Source organism: Chionomys nivalis, chromosome 7, assembly GCF_950005125.1.
Source record: "Chionomys nivalis chromosome 7, mChiNiv1.1, whole genome shotgun sequence".
NCBI classification, from domain to species: domain Eukaryota; kingdom Metazoa; phylum Chordata; class Mammalia; order Rodentia; family Cricetidae; genus Chionomys; species Chionomys nivalis.
Window position 1 is genome coordinate 89,053,824 of NC_080092.1, and position 14,904 is coordinate 89,068,727.

Genomic DNA, 14,904 nt, shown 5'->3' on the forward strand with positions numbered 1-14,904 from the left:
ACCTTTATGTGGGTTCTGGTATAGTTTATAATTGAACACTAGTTATTTAAACTAAATGTATGGGTGTCTTTCCAACTTACCTTTGGGAAGTAAGTTCTGAAAAACTGTAGGTTTATTTATCCTTATATATATCTTTTCTGTGCTCTCATGCTGGTGATAAAGTTCAATGAATTTTTTATTTCTAGGCTTTCCTATTTAGTATTTCAGAATGTTTTCAAATGTAGTAATTGTAGCTTGCCAAACCAAGACTGGGAGAGTGTTTATGCTTTCTAGTCAGTTTCTGTTTCCTCTGCCTTGAAGCTGTTGCTTGCTCTGTAGGTATTAAAGCATATATATAAAACTTTGGCCTAATGTGTAATACTAGAGAATAGTGTTTTATAGTATATTTATATTAGTGAAGAGCCTTTTTTGTAACATCTATTAAAATAATTTCCCTTTTCTAGATTTATATTTAAATTTTAAAAACTATTGATATTTTGGGTGTTTTGCCTGCATGCATCTCTGTGTACCAAGTGTGTGGCCTGCTGGACATGCAGGCAGGAGGAGGGCAGAGATCCCTTGGAACTGGAATTAGAGGTGGTTGTAAGCTGCCATGTGGGTTCTGGGAATTGTACTTGGAACAACAGCCATTGCTCTTAACTGCTGAACCGTCTTCACAGCCCCTAGACTTACAGCATTTTGCCTGAATTGACAAGATTTATTTTTATATTAACAGTTTCTGTGTTCTGTGGTTTCTAATATGGTTTCAAATTAATTGAAACTTTAAGCAACTAGGAAATTTTGTTACTTTATGTATTTTAAGATTTAATCTTGAATGTAACAAAGTTTGCTAACCTGAAAACAATGTTTCTTTAAGAATGTACATGTCATTTACACTTTCCTTAGCACCTGGGAAAAGGAAAGGAAGAGAAATGATTTAGATAATGTGGCTAGAATCTCACTTGAAAATAGCATTTGTTTTTAAGGGGCTTTTATGTGACATTTTACTTATTGTTTAATGTAAATGAAAGAACATACTAGAAGTACAAATGTTTATTCATTTATGTCCATGAATATTGTTCTTCTGTTGAGTGAACTATCATCTCATTTATAAAGGTGACCGATCCTAGATTTGGATATTCTCTGCCCTGTGAGTTCTCCACAGTTTAACCATTACTATTTTGGTCTCTTAGTAGAGAGGAGTACACTGGAAAGCTTGAAATGAGGTCCCATTCCATGAGTCCAACTTACAGAGAAGACAGACAACATGTTACCTCAAAGATCTGTGTAAGACTATGTTTTACTTCTACTTGTTCTATGTTTTAAAAAGATTTCCAAAGTTTGTTTCATATTGTTGAATTTCCAATTAGTATTTAAAAGTCTGAAGTTAAAAACTGAAGTGTGAAGGTTTTGGTGGGTGTATCGATGTTAACGAGAGTGATGCGATTTTGCTTGCTCGCTGATGCTGAACTACACTGGTCCGCCTATCATTTCTCCTGAGCGCCAAAGAGTGATGCTGGAACATCCCAGTTTTCATTCTTTTTCTCCTTTACTCACTATGTTAATTGAGTTATTAGATCCCCAGTGATCATAAAATTAGAAGCAAATTAATTTATAGTGATGAAAAAATATTGCTTTTTGATAAATATAATATATATATATATTCAGATACGAATGCCTCTCAAATCATTGTGCTTACCATTGACTGATTTGAACAAGCTGTGTAAAGGGAGAAGTGCTTTTATGTGTAACCATTATTGCCTAATGCTGGTTGTCTTGGGCTATGTGACTTTGAGTTACAAGGAAGGTCATGAGCTCACAAAGAAGGCTTAAAAAAGTTAAGAGGGCACCAGTGAAAGTCATTACAAATTGTTAAAGGTAGAAACAATAGAAACTCCTTTCACCTTGTTGAGCAGGAACTAGAGGAAATCAATAGAATGCACAGAACATTGCTTGCTTTCATCACGTGTTTGGGTGTACATGTCATGGATAGACCCGCTCAGTGTTTAGCAGCGAGGTGCTCCTAAAGCAGAAGCATGTTTTGACAACAGAGCCTATCTCAGAAGACAATGTCAGGTCTGTAAGGCAGTTGTTCCTCTATGTGGCTGCGCCTAGAGCTTTACTATGGTTGGATTTCTCTGCACAGAAAAATCCTAGGCTGTCTTTAGTTGATTAGTTTTAATAGTTTTAATTTGGTTGATAAATGTGTAGTACTATGACTTATACAGGAGAAAAGTAAAGAGTCACATAATTGCGTTTTCATGATGCGAGTCTTGAGTTTATTTCTCTTTTTATAAGTGTATGAGTGAGATTAATTTAAGAACAAAGAACTTCTTGGACGTCAACACAAAACTTCCCTGTTAACTAATTTTAAGGAGAGTAAATAATTCATCTTTTCAAGTTTTCTCCCTGCTTTCAAGCTACTGTGGTATACCACAATTAAAACTTTTTGTACAAGAAACTTAAAGAGTCTGGATTAATTTTCAAAATATTCTTTTGATTTTTTTGAAATCTACTTACTTTGTGAATATATTGTTAAGGCATCTCATTGCCTTAAGCATCTGTAATAAACAGTCATTAGAGTTGAGACTAGCTTAGTTGTAACAACCCTGGTCCTCTGTGGACAATACCACATCACCAAATAAGTACACAAAATGGTCATTACTTTGAATGACATGTTTTGTCTTGTTTTCTTTTTCTCCTCTTATTCCCCCACCCGTTTTTCTTCCTCCTTCTTTGTTTCTTCCATTGTTTCCTCTTTTATTTAATTTTTTCTTTCTTGTTACCTGTTTTTGTATTTCAGGAAGTTCATTCAAAAAAATCTCCTGTTTCTTTGGATGACAGTGACATTGAAGCTCGCCTGAATAGTTGGAATCTTGGGGTAAAACCAACATTTTTTATATGCATATTTGTTTTAAAGGCAGAGTCATATTGGGTATAGAAAATATCTTAACTAATTTAATTCTATCCAGTGAACATTGGTTATTAAACATTTATTACTGTTTTGGCCCTGAAAGAATTTTAAGTAAGAGGATGTTCCAAGGAAATATAAAATGTCCTTGGCCAACTTTCTTGTTGATGAAATAAGTCAGGCACATTAAAATAGCTAAATAATAATTGAGGATGACATATCACAAAAATACCAAACTAAATTATACACAAAGTAAAGTAGGAGTGCGTGTCACTTAACAGCAGGGGCACACCTTACATTCTATGATGTCACCAGGTGATTTCCTCTTGTGTGTACACAAACCTAGATTGTGTAGGTTAACCATTGAGTGTCAACCTTATGACCTTATCAAGAGGATGGTAAAGAAAGATGTATAAGGGCACTGACGGCTAATTAGGACAACTTAAAGTAAAAACAAAACCCTTTGTTATGATGCCTTTGATCCCCTTCAGTGATGGGAATTTTTCAGTGCTATAATAATATGGAGGCATCATTTTACAAGTGCTTTATTGCTCATGATGTTGTGCGGCTAGTGAATATGCTGTGGTAGAGGGAAAGAAGGGAATGAGAACATGAAGAAAGTAATTCAGATTAAACAACAAGAAAGTAAAACTCAAGGAAGAGTCATAAGTGAGTAGCCATGATAGACAGAGGTTTTCAAGTACAAATGTTACTGTGGACATGGGCTTCTTTTCCAAGTTCTTGGTTTATTGGATAAAAGAATTTAAAAATTGACCCAGAAGGGAACTTGAGGAAGATTAATTGGAGTCCAGATGGGAAAAGGAGCCTGATAATAGACGAGACAACGTGTGATTTCAGCAGTACCGTGGGTAAGGAGTCAGGACAGCATGGCGTCTGGAAGTAAGGAAGGGGACAGGCCTGCAGTGTCAGTCCATGAGCAGCTGCCCTGTAGTGCCCATGGCATTTTCTAGAAAATGTCTACACACTGGTATTCATGTGCCCCAGGTGGCTTCAGAGGGCTCCTTGGCATTCCCTTCTGCCTGATGGCCCTTCTCAGGAAGGGTGCAAGTGTTTGCATAGGTGGACAGAAAGAATTTAAGGCAACAGTAGATGTGACAAAGATTTGTTAGTGTAAGTGAACCAAACTAGTTGTATGGGATTGTTTCTGCTTATTATTATCTGGGGATTGGGTAGTTAATGTCGATAGGCTGTCCTGTATTACATGTTAACTTGAGATTTCACTGTTTGTGTTTGCTCCTTGAGACAGACTCTCATTATGTAGCTTTGGCTGGCCTAGCTATGATCACTATGTAGACCAGGCTGGTCTCAAACTCCTGGGTAATCTCTGCCTCTGCATGTTGAGTGTTGATATAAAGGTGTGTTCTGTCAACTTGGCTGAGAAGCTATCTATTTGGATTTCAGGTTGTAGTGAGACCTGGAGGCTTTTTTTCCCCCTTCATATTCTATTTTTCATATATGCTGTCAATTTGCTTTGAGGACATTAAACTGGATTTCAAATGATTTTCATGATGCTTTTGCCACTTAAGAATTTATATCCCAGCACTGTAAGAATAAAAAGAATTTAAAGTTTTAAAGATATGAAAATCAGGGGAATAAAGTTTTCTCAAAATATTAACAGAGATTAACATTGTTATACGGGCGGGACCCTGAAATCTGCCTATAAATCGAAAGTCTAGATGCTCTCTAAATGGAATTGTTGAGTGTCATTGGCACTCAAAATGTTTAAGAGTTTAGAACATTTTGAAATTTTGATCTTTGTAATAGATGTACTCTATTGGTAAAGTTTATGCAAATATTCCAAATTTGAGACAATTTGACCTGATTATATCTTTCTTTTCTTCTATATGACTTTATAATATTTAAAATTTAAATGAAATTGGAACATATTATAAATTCTTTATGACTTACAGCATTGAATTTTATCTAAATTTATAAGCATTAATTTTTCTTTTGCATTTGTAGTCTAAAATTCAAGTATTCTTTTTTTATTGGACAGCCAAGGTGATCTCAGTTTGTTGCTAATGTGAACTCTTGACCAGAATTGTTGTATTCATATTTTGTTGCTTAGGTCACACTAAAACTTGGGTTTGTTTTAGTTTCAGCAGGTTTGTTCCAGTTTCAGCCAGCTAACAAGTTGTCCATTTCTCACTCATTCTCGTCTTTAACAAAATGCTCTAGGCAAATTTTGTTAATGACATTATGACGGCTAGACTAGGTGTGAGTAGACACAGAGAAAGCAGATTAATTGCCCATTACGTGTTGAGAGGCAGCGTGTGCCAGTGTGGCTGCTGTTGAATGGGAGGGGCGGGGAGGCAAAGCTGTGAAAGAGTAAAGGAAACTCAGTGACTGACGGACTAAGATGTGGGGATATCGGCTTGGTCAGTTAACTGACTGTCAGGTAAAGGAACTTATTTTAAAACTGAATTTTATTTCAGACTGGTGGAGTTCTATGAGATGGTAAGATTAACTGCAAAATTAAAGGATTGGGGCTCATGAAATTCAAGGGCTGCAGGCATCTTTTGGACTCACTATAGTAGGGGTGTTGGCAAGATCAAGAGCAGCTCTAGTTTTCAGGGGGTCCAGATAAAAATGGGGCAGGTGGGGATGGACAGAGAGAGTATCTTGTCCTGAGTGGACAATCAGAAGGGTGGAATTAGATGTGAAATGAAGGCAATGTGGATCTCCTCTTCATTTTGGGAAAAGATTAGTTACAGAAAAGAGAAGTGGAATTGCTGGACAGGAGGAGAGCAGCCCGGAGGAAGAAGGTGCAGGGATTGTTGCTGTTGGAGGGAAGCCTTGTTGTCAGCATGAGAGAGCACAGGAAACCCCACGGAAGGACAGATGGCCGCTGCAGAGCAGCATCAAAGAAGAAAATGAACCCTGGTGCTTTTCTTTTAAACTTGCCTTTGCCCTGAGTCGTCTGGAGCTTTAGATGCATAGTTCTTAGTGCCTTTTTTTTTTTTGTGATTATTTAACTGTTCAGAAAATTAAATCTTTCACATAAGAAAATAAATTTAAAAATATCTAAAATATTTTGATGCAATGCTTTAAAACTAGTCCTGCTTGGGAATTTGTTTTACCAATTTAAAAATTTACAAATCATATAAAATAGAAAGGCTTTACGTTCCTGTGGATTTACAAGGCATGCACATTAACAGGCTAACCTATATCTCTTGATTGAAGTGGAATAAACTATTCAGTTGGTGAAAAGCTTGGGGTTGTCTTGAGTTCAGTTTTGTTTGTGAATGTACAAATAGCTTTGTTTTCTTTGTTCTCTGAAGGAGCAGCTAGCAGCTAGAGTTGATCTGGGCTGTGAGGTAAGGCTGCATTTTTGACATTGCTGGCACCATTGTCAGTACCTTCTTTCTGCTCATGTAGTTCATGTTCTAGAATTTGTTAAATACAATTTTCTCAAAATATACTTTCTTTTTTCTCAAATATGTTAATTTTTTCTAGTATATACTTTAAGCAGAGATTTTTAAAAGGTAGTAATGAAAAATTTATCTCTCATTTAAAAAATATTTTACTTTTCAATCATTAGTTTTTCTGCAGCCTTCCTTGCTTGTGGTTGTGATTGCTTAGTTCTTAACTTTATTGTTATCTGACTATAATGCTTCTGTAACCTTATTGTTAGTTCTTGAGATTCTTTCTTCTGCTTGGTCAGTGCATTGATGATGCTCTCCATGGAGCTTTGTTTGAGTTTATATTGGCCTTTTTGTTTCTAGGTTTTCCTTTTAGAGATTATGCTGCCAAGTTTCTGCCCAGATCTTTCACTTCTTTTATAATTCACATTCTGTTTATCGAAATCCTCATTGAGGTGGTTGCTCATTTTTAAATTAAGTTTGAATTCTTAAGCATTCCATCCATTTCAACATCTTTGGATTCAGTTATTAAAAATCTGTGAACTTCTAGTGGAATCAGATTCCTTGCATTTTCATTTGACTTATGCTTCTGAGTATCTGCTTGCACATCTGTGGGGATAGATGGGTCTTCTAGTTTTAATTAAAAGTCTTATTAATGAGCATCCTTTAGTTTCTAGTACCAGTCAGGAGAAAAAAAAGCTGCCATCATAGCAACAGCATCCAAATAAAACAAATATAGAAATGCAATTAAAATCAGATAACACAAGGTGCTTCATCATTCCAGGTGGTTATGAACTGCTGTGTGGGCACTGGGAATTGAACTCAGGTCCTTTGGAAGAGCAGCTAGTGCTCTCAATTGCTGAACTATCTCCTTAGCTCCAATAGGTACTTTCTTATGGCCTTCTAGAATGTGTTTATGAATTTTCTTTTATAAGTGGAGTAACTTTGACAAGCAATGGCAGTTACTATCATAAATCAAATTAGCAGGTACTCTCATCATTTTTCCTGTTTTCTGTGGTTAGAATTATATGGAAAAGTTACTATCCTGACAGAATTGAAAGCTTCCACTGCATGAAGGTTTTGAATTGTAATGCCAAAATCGTGGTCATTACTGTTTGTTTAAAAGAAAAATAACACTTTGTAGGAAGGTCAATTTTATCTTAAAATTTACTGATTACTCTTACACTGGTATTTAAATGATAATATTTGAGACCATTCACTCAGATTTTTGTTGTCTTTCCCCTGTTTTCTGCCATTGCTTTCAGGCTTTCTCTTCTTTTTACAGCACTTTCCCAAGTCTGCATTGGGAAGTATAGTCACAGTTTTATTTGAGAAACTAGTATTCATTTCTTTTAAAAGTGAGTATCAACTTCTGTTTCACGCCACAGTAAAATAACCCTCTTGGAGCCTAGCTCCTGTAACTGAAAACCCTGCCATAATATGGAGGTCAGCCACCTGGAGATATTGAAAATTCAACAGAGCAGGCCAATAGGAGAGGAACACTGGCACGGCTAATATAACAGAGTGTTTCCTTGGCCTGTCTGCATATTTGCTTTTCTTCTTTAACTCCAGGGTAGGCAAAATTGGGGAATTATGTTACAGGCTTAGATGGTAAAAATCCACAGGGGAACCAATCTTTTCATCTAGAGGTCTAGGAAATAGACTGGGAGAGCCAGTGGTAATACTTCCTTTCCTTCTCCCTCCTTACCTCCCTCCCTCCTTCCTTTCTTCCTCTCCCTGGCTCTGTCCCTAGTCCAGACTAAAACACTTTGTGGTGTAGTGGCAGTGGAATGGTCCTGTCTGTCAGGATGAAGCCAGGGAAAAGTGTCTCTGTCACACAAAGAATCCTGCAAAGCAGGTTACATGTATTTCCCTTGTGTTTTCTCTTATCACTTGACTGAGAGGGCTCAGTCAGTGGAGCCGTGTGATATCCAGGTTACACAGACTTTGAGGGAGCTCAGCATTCTGGCCTATGGGACTGAGAAGGAAATGTTTAGTTCTAATGTGAGGAGTAATCTCAGAAAGAGGGGAGAAGAGAATTGTTTGTATAAAACAACACACATGTTGGCCTTTCTCCAATGTATCTTATAGCAGAAATATTATAGCAAATATCAGAAATATTATAGCAAAATTTTAGAGAATTGAATTACAACTCAAACTATTGCTGTAGTCCTGGATGGTACCTCTATGATAGCTTTGTAGGGACGTGGACAATAGAACTGACATTAAAACTGTTTTCCACAGAAGGGGTAATAGAACTTGTAAGTAGCTCTAAAACCTGCCAGTTGTCCACTGAGAAGCAAACCATCCTTGTCAACATTTTTGAGTCTTACTACCTGATTATAATGATTGTAATTACAACCCCTCGGATAAAGAAATCAAACTAGGGACCAATAACAGACTGATGTGAGCTAGAGATCTTGACCAGCATCCACACAGCTCTTGACTGGAAACTGAGAGGAGAGAGAGGACTCTAATCTTCTTGGTCACACTTAGGTTTAGTTATCACCAAAGCATAAAACTGGGCATGATGGTGCATATCTACAACACCAGCACTCGGGAGGCAAGGGCAAGAGAGTTAAGAGTTCAGGGTCATCCTCAGTTAGATCTTGAGTTTGAAGTCAGCCTGGGCTATATTGTGCTATGTCTTAAAAAGCATACCTGGAAATTCCACAAATATTTGTCAGTTAAACAGCATACTTTTGGAAAATCCAGAAGTAATTAGAAAATATTTTAACTTAGTAAACAGTGACAAATCAGAATCTGTGGGATCTAGCTAAAGTAGATCTCCATGCAAAATTTACAGCATGGAATACTTATGACTGAAAAGAAGGTAGAGAGTCTTATCCTTTGAATTAGCAGCATTAGGAACTGCACAGACCTGCTCTCTAGCTAAGCAAGCACAATTGGTAAGAAATATGAACAATATCTGGAAATCATCCTAAGGACACAGAGCGAATGATTCCACACTTATTCAAGAAAACCAATGATAACTTCTTAAGAGCAGCAAAGCTCCGTGGCACTCGGGCCTTGACTTACTATCATCCTCCCCTGTCCCTCTAGCTGAGCATCATGGAAGTCGCGTCCTCACTGGGTGTGACCAAGAGGGTGGGAGTCCTCTCTCTCCTCAGTTGCCAACCAAGAGATACTCTATGTCCCAGCGAATGGTGTGCTGCCATTTTGTAGCCATTTGGAGTCTGAGTTCAAAGGGTAAGATTCTGGTGAATGTAGCTGAGTGATGGGGTATGGGATGCCTTTCTTCACTCAGCCCACCTTTGTAGAACATAGCCTTCTATTCATAGGGCAGATTGCACATCAAGGGTGGCAAGCCAAGAAGACCAGGGGTACTGTTTCTACATGGTGCCCATAGATGTAGTCCAGGGCCCAGGCAGTCCAGAACTGTGAGATAAGTTCTCATGAAGAACTCAGTGTATTGGAAACAGTATAGAGGAGATCAAGCCTAACCAGGATCAAGAATATAATGGAGCTTTCGATGGTAAACTGAGAGCTAAATATCCAGTTTAACAAAAATACAAGGAATGGCAGTACCTAAATAGAGATAGCCCTGCTAAAATCAATGTCATACAAAGATGATTATGTGTATGGTCAACATTGTAATTACTGAAGAGTGACACCAAGTCTTTACACTGTGAATGAAGCAAACTATGAAAATAGTCTGACTAAACTAGGAAATAATTAAACAAGTAAGCAACAACAATTGCTTCTGGGCAGAGTAGTCATAATCTGATATATTGGAAAATATATAGTTTTTAAGAAAGCATACAAAGAATTAACAGTGAGTGACCTGGACATGTGGGAAAAAATCAGGTGGCAGAAGCCTTTCAGGAATCCAGAGGCCAGATTTAATTAATTTCAAAGCAGCCATTATAAATATATTCAAAGAACAAAAGCAAACCATCTATCTGTAAAGAAGCAAAGAATGCAGTTATCACCATCAAATAGGAAAGACTCTCAGTAAAAAACTAAATATATATAAATTACGTGGAATTTAATATATAAAAAAGAAGTAAATAAAGGAAAAATAAACATTGTTTCAGAGAATATGGGATGCCCTTAAATATATCAGAATAACATAAACATAATGGAGGTACTAGAATGAGAAGAGAGGGAAAAAGGATCAGGAAATATATTTGAAAATATAATGCCTGAAAAATTTCAAATTTGTTGAAAAAATTATCTCTGTATTCATAAAACCCAGTGACTTTCAAGTAAGGCTAGACACAAAGATTATCCATGCATAGACACATCGCAGTAAACATATTGCAAGAAAAAAAATCATGAAAGCATCAAGTGAGGAAAGAACAAAGTACTAAGTCATCAAACTGTCTAAAGAAACCAGAGCAAAGAGGACAAGTTAACCCAAAGCAAGCAGATGAAGGAAATAGTACAGATTAAAATAGAAATTGAAGAAGTTGGACACAGAAAAGCATTAGAAAAAAATAAATGAAGCTAACAGCTGGATCTTTAAATGATGAATAAACTCAACAAACTTTTAACCAGAATGACTAAGAATAAAAAAATAAGCTTGCTAATATTAGTAATGAAAGAGGAGTTAGACTAGAGAACCCTACAGATGTTCAATGTCAAATAAGGAATTACTGCAGATAACTCTGTGGGCATAAATTTGTCTGTAGATAAAAGGGACAGAGACATTCAGCAACCTGAACTCTCTAAAAAGAGAAGTCTGAAGAGTTGTGCAGCTATTAAGTACAATGAACCTGTAGTTAAAAATCTTCCACTGAAGAAACTCTAGTCATGGATGATTTATCTGATGTATCTAATGAAGCAGTTAAGGGAGAAGTAATATCTGTCACAGTCTTTTCAACAAGATGGAAGTTTCATTTGTGTGACCAGTGTTAGTACCAAAACCAGAAAACACAGAAATATTGGTAGAGCTCATATTTGACAAAGACTTTTATTTAGAATGAATGAAAAATTCTTGCTAAGGAAATCTAAGGAAAAGAAAGACAAAGGATGCTATGAAGAGATACAAGTGTATCTGTTCAATAGTTTTAGCAAACAGTTGACAGTGTTAAGTGCTGGTGAGGATGAGATACAACTGAAACCTATGTCTTTCTTCAGGGAGTGGCAAAATGTTACTTTCTAAAGCTGGACATCTTCCAAAGGAAGTAAAATATTTGCCATATAACTCAGGAGTGTCGCACTGAGGGTTGATTTAAGTAAGATGAATGTGTATACTCAAACTAAACCTTCATACAAGTGTTTGTAATAACACCCCCTTTTATTTTGTTATTGACTAAAAAGCAAAGAGCTCTAAATACTTCTAAATGGAGAATGGATGAGCTGGTAGTATGTGCGTGCATACAATGGAGTTTGCCTCAGTGATAGAAAGAATTGTTATCAGGCCATACAAAAAAGTGAATGATTTTCAGGAAGTATGCAGAATGAAAGATGCTAGACTAAAGTCTTCAGATACTGAAAATGCTATTTAAGTTAGACTTGATTAATGTAAACAAAAGATTATTGGGCTAGAGGCCAGAGCGGTACTTCGTAGATTTTAAAGGCTTACTACAAGTATATGCAAGCACCTTAAAAGTTTGAACTCTTTGCATTATACCTGTGCTGGTTGCTTTGTTTTTGTCAACTCAACACAAACAAGAGTCATTGAAGAAGAAGAAATTTCAGTTGAGAGCATGCCATCATCAACTGGCTGAGTACTGATCGGTGGGGGAGGGCCCAGCCCTCTGTGGGCAGTGGCATCCCTGGGCAGGTGGGGGAGGGCCCAGCCCTCTGTGGGCAGTGGCATCCCTGGGCAGGTGGTTCTGGGTTGTATAAAAAAGCAGGCTGAGCAAACCATGGAGAACAAGCCAGTAGAGCAACACCCCTCCATGGCCTCGGCATCAGCTCCTGTCTCCAGGTTCCTGCTTCGAGTTCCTTCTCTGACTTTCTTCCTGATGGACTACAGCTGTCAGAGCAAATAAGTCCTTTCCTCTGAGAGCGGCTTTTAGTCATGGTGTTTATCGCAACAGCAGAAGGTAAACTAAGATGGCACAATTGAATGGATTTGCTAAAACTCAGTGGTCTTCATTCACAAAATTTAAATAAGTATTTTCTGGAGTTTAAAATGAGCTGTCAGCCATGGGTATTCTCTTGTCTTTTTATTTATTATTTGAGGAAAAACAAAATAAATAATTTGTGTTCCTGACCTACACATGCACTTTTCATTTTTTAATTTATTATGCTTGAAAAACCCGGAAGCCTTTTAGGACAACTAATTTTTGTTTATGTAGAATTTTTCCTATTAAAAGTCATTATTCACTTTGAGTTACCTTTTGAAAGAGGTCAAGAAATAGCCAGGCATGTAAACCAAAATGTAACTCCAACATTTGTGAAGCACAGGCAGGAGGATTGGCATGAGTCTGAGGCTAACCTATGCTACAGAGTAACCTTGTCTTAAAAAAAAAAAAAAAAAGAAAAGAAGGAAGAAAGAAAGAAAGAACACAAGCTGTTAAGATGACTCATGGGCAAAGGCACTTGTCAAACCTCATGCCCTAATTTTGTCCCCAGGACCCTCATCACGGAAGGAGTAAACCAGCTCTCCCCAGTTGTCCCCCTACTCCACACGCACACTGTGGTGTAAACATACCCACATACACAGAAGTTAGTAAATAAAATTAAATATACCGAAAAAGAAAAGTGGTTTTGAGATTGGAGAAATTATTATAGCTGATATTTTATCTTAAAAAGGAGATGGCATTTTCTAAAAATAAGAAGAAATATGGTTATAAAACAGAGGCCTAGGAGAAGAACTTTTGCTGGTGAATTTATTTTTGTATGGCCATAGGTATTGATAAAACTGATCTGATTAGGAAATAGATACATTTCCAATAAATGATTGTTTCAGTAACACTAGAAATTACCACCAAAAGAGTAGTTTCCTTTTCATGTTTTTACTCAAAAATCAAAATCAAAATACAAAAACTATCAGTATCAAATAGGTCTGTGTAAAAGTGGTAAGTAAAACCAACATTAATGAGTAATGGTGAAGATTCATAAAAGTTCTGTGCTGTCTCCAAAGTGGTGCTGAGAATTAAAGATCCACTAATAATGCCTTACTTAACCTCAGAAAAAACAAATCAAAACAACAACAAAAAACCTAACCATGTCAAAACAAAACCAACAATGATCCCTTAGCTCATCAGAACCAATGAATGATGCACCAAGGTATAATTTGTCTCACGGGCAGTAGACAACAGTATTTCCTGCTTGTGTTCTGTTCTTTGGGCTCCCCCACCACTTCCTTTTGTTGCTGGATGGGATGTCTTAAGCCTGTTCAATGATTGTTGAAATATTTTGGGTAAACTATTGAATGAGTCTTCACATGTAGTATTACTTCTGTGGAAAAATAGTTCTTTTAAAAAGTTACTCTTTATTTGTGTGTGTGTGTGCGCGCGTGTGCCCACTAGCATATGCACACATGTGCACACACTTCTGGAAATCAGAGGACAGTTTGTGGGAGCTGGTTCTCCCCTTCTACCATGTGGCGCCCAGGGATTGAAGTCAGGCCACCAGGTTTGGCATCAGGCACCTTTACCCACTGAGCCATCTCACTGGCCCCAAATATTGATTTCTATAACATCGATATATTATATATAATATAATGTAATTTCTGTAATATAATTTCTGTAATAATTATGAAACACAGTTGACTAGATGTTGAAAGCCGAATCCCCTGCCCAGCTCCCTTCACCCCTGTGAAGAGTTTTTCTATAATTAAAAGTTATTTTAGTTGGTGTTTCTGGTAATATATCATTTGACAATATCTTTCCCTCTAAAGTTTGTGTATCTGATGAAGTGTTTTTTAATTTTTCTGGAAACAAAGTTTCTCTAACGGACTGTTAGTCAATCAGAAGGTATTTGCTTATGGAAGTTCAGCTAAAACCTGAATAAATTGGAAATATAAACCAACAAAAAACAATTTGTAATTCAGTGTGCCTGCTAAAAACTAAATGAAATAAAACATCCAAAGTCAGTTTTTGTTAGAGAGCTTTCAGATATCTATATTACTGCCTAGCTTAAATTATTATGTATTTTATTATTGCTATTCTCTTTGCTTTGGAAACAAATGTGCAGGTGCTTGAAGGACTCATGCTGTGGGAATCTAGTTATTGGGGCTCTGCCTTCTCTACAGTCTCATCTACATCAGTGTCTCACATGAGTCTCCGCAGCTTCCATGCTAGACGTTCTTTTTTGTGGCGTTTGTTCTTCATGTATTTTGAGAGACCGAGGTTTTCTGAAAGAACATGAAAGAAGTCGGCCTTAAGACTGTTTACACATTGCTCCATCCAAGTCCATGCTGCCTGCGGATTGCAGAGCGGGAGTAGTCAACTTCAAAGCACATCTGGCTGTTGTTACAAAATCAGAAAATAGATTGCTTATTTTCCCTAAATAGACTCAAGAACATGATTTTCTTTGAATATTTCCCAAACTCAGTGTATTATAAATGAATAAGAACAGCAGAATATTGTTACCAGTTTTCACGGTTTTTTGTTGTTTTTATGAATTAGAATAGACATTTTTCTTTATTCATCATTTTGAAAAAATAATTCATAATAATAGAAGCCCTTAACTTCTTTATTTAATGCTTTT

The 14,904-nt window shown here is 36.8% G+C and overlaps 1 protein-coding gene across 1 annotated transcript in view; it reads left to right on the forward strand.

Annotated features, from left to right (window-relative positions):
• Positions 1-14,904, forward strand: part of Cep112 (centrosomal protein 112) — a 448,529-nt gene that overhangs the window by 42,924 nt on the left and 390,701 nt on the right. Inside the window, exons 5-6 of the mRNA XM_057774090.1 lie at positions 1,176-1,266; positions 2,783-2,860. Coding sequence (XP_057630073.1) covers positions 1,176-1,266; positions 2,783-2,860 — 169 coding nt within the window. The remainder of the gene's footprint in view (positions 1-1,175; positions 1,267-2,782; positions 2,861-14,904) is intronic.